The sequence below is a fragment of the Sturnira hondurensis genome, unplaced genomic scaffold (genome assembly GCF_014824575.4).
Source record: "Sturnira hondurensis isolate 20B ecotype Veracruz unplaced genomic scaffold, ASM1482457v3 Scaffold0008151, whole genome shotgun sequence".
NCBI classification, from domain to species: Eukaryota; Metazoa; Chordata; class Mammalia; order Chiroptera; family Phyllostomidae; genus Sturnira; species Sturnira hondurensis.
The window spans coordinates 199,604-203,255 of record NW_028080782.1 but is presented as its reverse complement, the minus strand read 5'-3'; the positions used below and the strand labels follow the sequence as shown (position 1 = coordinate 203,255).

Genomic DNA, 3,652 nt, shown 5'->3' with positions numbered 1-3,652 from the left:
TTAACAACCACCCGGAGGGCTGGTTGAACCAGCATGCGGGACTCACGCCCGGAGTTCCTGCTTCGGCGGGTTTTAGTTTTGAGCAAGGAAATGAAACTGCGTGGATGCAGCCGGTTGGGGGCTACAGCTAGAGGCGGGAGTGATTGGGATGTTTGCCCCCCGTGGCCCTGTTCAGCCTCCTTCTAAACCCTCACTCTGTCCTTCAAAGGGGAGTCCAGGTGTGGGGAACAGCACTGACAACCAGAAATGGTCGCGTGACTGGGTGTCCTGTAGTAAATCTGGCCTCCCTACTGGGACCACCCCCTTCTACAATGAAGTAAAGAATAACTGCCCTGGCTGGTGTAGCTCAGTGGACTGAGCGCGGGCCTGTGAACCACACGATCGCGGTTCCATTCCCAGTCAGGGTGTGCAGGCCTGGGTCGCAGGCCAGTTCCCGGCAGGGGACTCACAAGAGGCAACCATACATTGATATTTCTCTCCTCTCCTTCCCTTCCTCTCTAAAGATAAATTAAAAAAAAAATAAAAACAAAGAATAACAAGAGGACAAAATAAGAGATTATGGTTGAATGACAGACTATTTATTGAAACAATGACCAAGACTCCCATTTTATTAAATGAATGACAGTATCATAAAATATCCTGTAAAGATGGAATCGGTAGGTTCTAATGAAGTGGAAAACAGAAACCAACACGGATGATTTGTACATAGTCAGGGATCTTAATACCAGCGTGTATTGTGGCTTTTCTAGAAACCTCGGACGGGTTTAACCTGCCCTCCATCACCGGGGACAAAATGAACTGCCTTCTCAGGCAGAAGGGAGTTGGGGTCCCTGGGAAGCCCGGTTCGCATGCGTCTTCTGGTGACGCCGCAGAGTGCCTGCTTGTCGGAAGGTCTGGCCACACTCTGGGCAGGCGTAGGGCCTGAGGCCCGTGTGGGTGCGGAGGTGGACATTCAGATTACCTTTGTGGCTGAAAGGTCTTTGACAGACGGGGCACGGATACGGCTTCTCTCGGGTATGCACCTTCCAGTGACCTCTCCTCGTGGATTCGTGGGCGAAGGATTTGCCGCAAACGTGGCAGACGTGCGGCCTCTCGCCGGTGTGGACTCGCAAATGCACGCGCAGATCCGAAGGCTGAGTGAATTTTCTCTGGCAAAGATGGCATTGGAAGGGTCGCTCACCGGTGTGTTTCCTTCGGTGGAGGTCTAACTGGGATGGGTAGCTGAAGGTTTTTTGGCAATCTGCACACTCACGTAGTTTCGGTTGTCGGGCGTCTTTTCTGACAGTGCGTTTTGCGTGCGCTGAACGGGACCTGAGTTGTCTGGAGAATTCTCCTCCATCCAACCCCATGGCTCCTTCTTCCCGCCCGTCTTGCGGGGTGGAGGTGTGGGGGCGTTTGCTTCCGAGGGGGCCTTTTGCACCCTGAGAGTTTTTTCTCTTCCCACGCCGAGGCAAAACCTCTGTCTCCGAATCGTGGGTGGGATTTGCGAGGGCACCCACGTTTTCAGTGCTAGGTCCTTCTAAAGGGTCCTCCTCGCTCTTCGTCCCCACGGAAAATTCTGGAAGAAAGGATTCAGCCACACAGAACATTTAACCGAGAGCATGGTCAGAAGTGGCAAATACATTTGAACCCGTGCCAATTCTGGGTGAGAACTTTCCTGCCCGGCCAGGTCACTGACTCCCCTGAAGTCCCAGTGTCCCATACTCACCAGGCCCCGTTGGAAGCTGAGGCTCTGGCGATGTCAGCACAGTCATGGCTTCCTGATCTGCCATCGGGTCCTTCTCCAACGTCTGCGTGGGTCTCACACCCTCTGGGTCACCTTCCTCGGGGATGGTCTCTGGTGGGGGAGCCGCCTGTCCCTGACAACCAAGAGTGATTGTGAATGTGCCCACATTCAGGTGTAGAAAGCCCCATCTTCTCTTCCCCCAGCTCCCCTACCCAGCTCCTGGATCTATACTAACAGGAGGTTTTTTTTTTCTCCTTTTTCTTTTCAAATATGGATGTACAAGAGAAACAGGCATGGATTGCCTCTCACTTGCCCCCAACCAGGGACCCGGCCAGCGACCCAGGCATACCCCCTACTGGAAATTGAGCCCTGTAGTGTGAAGGACCATGCCCAACCCACTGAGCTACACCAATCGGGCTCTATCTTATAGTTTCTACTCTTAATTCTGAAGAAAATTAGCTTTGAGTTCATCGGCCTGTCTGTGGAGGAGGGGGAAAGGTTGGTGAGCCTTTATTGTCCACATTAGTTCAGACATGTCTAGGCATTGAATGCATTCTTGGGATGCATTTAATGGGTCCTGTTCTGTCCTGGGCTGAATGTCCCAGTTACTCCGCCCACTGCTTCTTCCTCTCGTCCCTTCTCCCACCTGTCCCCCGAGGTCAGGGCATGACACACTCACCTGCCCCCTTGACATGCCCTGGATTTGTGGCCGAGTCTCTGGCTCCTGGCTGTTCTCGGCATGTACCTCCACCTCACACACGAAGGAGTGGGGCTTCGTGGACAAGTCCATCACAGGGCGCTCATCACCCACTTCCACTCCATGCGAATTCTGCTCGAGAAACTCCTGTCCTCCCATGCTGACTATAGTCTGTAGGGAGAACACCAAACAAGATAAGAACCAGGGGCATCATACTCTCAGTATGCATCTGACCCGACACTCACACTTTGCATGGGCATAGACTAGGGTTTCTGAACCCAGGCACAGTGGACATTTGAGGCTGCACCGTTCTGTCCTGTGCAGTACAGAAATGTGAGCGGCACCGCTGGCCTCCAGCCTCCTCTTTGCTCCCGACTGTGACAGCCCAAAATGTGCCCAGATATCTCCAAGGGTCCCCACTGGAGAACCAAAGACATAGAAGCAATCCCACCTGCCCTTTCTAGTCCGGCCCTCCCTTCCCCACGCCAACCCTGAGAGTCCTACTCACGCATGTCTTAGGTTTCTCCTTACGTCTCAGGATACCCTCCAGGTCTTTGCAACTCTGCACATTACGATCCTTGACCAAGACCTGGAGCTCCAGGGGCATGGAAATCATGAACTGCTCCAACACCAGCTTGTCCAGGATCTGTTCTGCGGTGTGCAGGTCTGGCCTCAGCCACAGACGGCAGAGCTCAGAGAGCTTCCCCAGATCCTGGACCGGGTCCGAGTCCTCCGAGCTGGTGAAGGCTCTAAAGGCTACATGCCACATCTCGGCGTTCCAGACTTGCCTGTCGGGAAGACTTCCCGGGGACGCTGCAGATGGTGGCAGCTGTGATCCCTGACTTTCCTGGGGTTCCCCAGGACCCCGTGGGAATGTCTGGTTTGCAGCCATAGTCACCGGAAAAATTTTTCAATGAAACTCGAGCAAACTCTTCCTGAAGTCAGCAATGAATGGAGACCCAAAGAAGGGGTTTACTCTGTAATAAATCCAAAAGTTGGGCAGGGGGGAAAAGGGGAATAAAGTGACTTTAACCTATCACTACCCCCCTTCCCTCCCCAGAAAACCCCTTCTCACAATACAAGATACCCCTCACTGGCCCCGTACTTAATACCCTGGAAGTTAACCCATACTATTATTCTCTGATGAGTGCCTTTGATCATAGATGCTGGTCTCCACATCTGAATGAGTGAGACCCCCCTAGGTGCTGACTCCTAAATGTACACAGGTT

General features: G+C 53.1%; 1 protein-coding gene across 1 annotated transcript; it reads right to left on the bottom strand.

Annotated features, from left to right (window-relative positions):
* Positions 1-806: 806 nt before the first annotated feature.
* ZSCAN5B (zinc finger and SCAN domain containing 5B) lies at positions 807-3,258 on the bottom strand. Its single transcript, XM_037053926.1, has 4 exons — positions 2,932-3,258; positions 2,406-2,594; positions 1,709-1,859; positions 807-1,558 (listed from the first exon to the last, which is right to left on the bottom strand). Exons 1-4 carry the CDS (start codon positions 3,190-3,192, stop codon positions 807-809), a joined length of 1,353 nt encoding a protein of 450 aa, XP_036909821.1. The 5' UTR covers positions 3,193-3,258.
* Between the last annotated feature and the right edge of the window lie 394 nt (positions 3,259-3,652).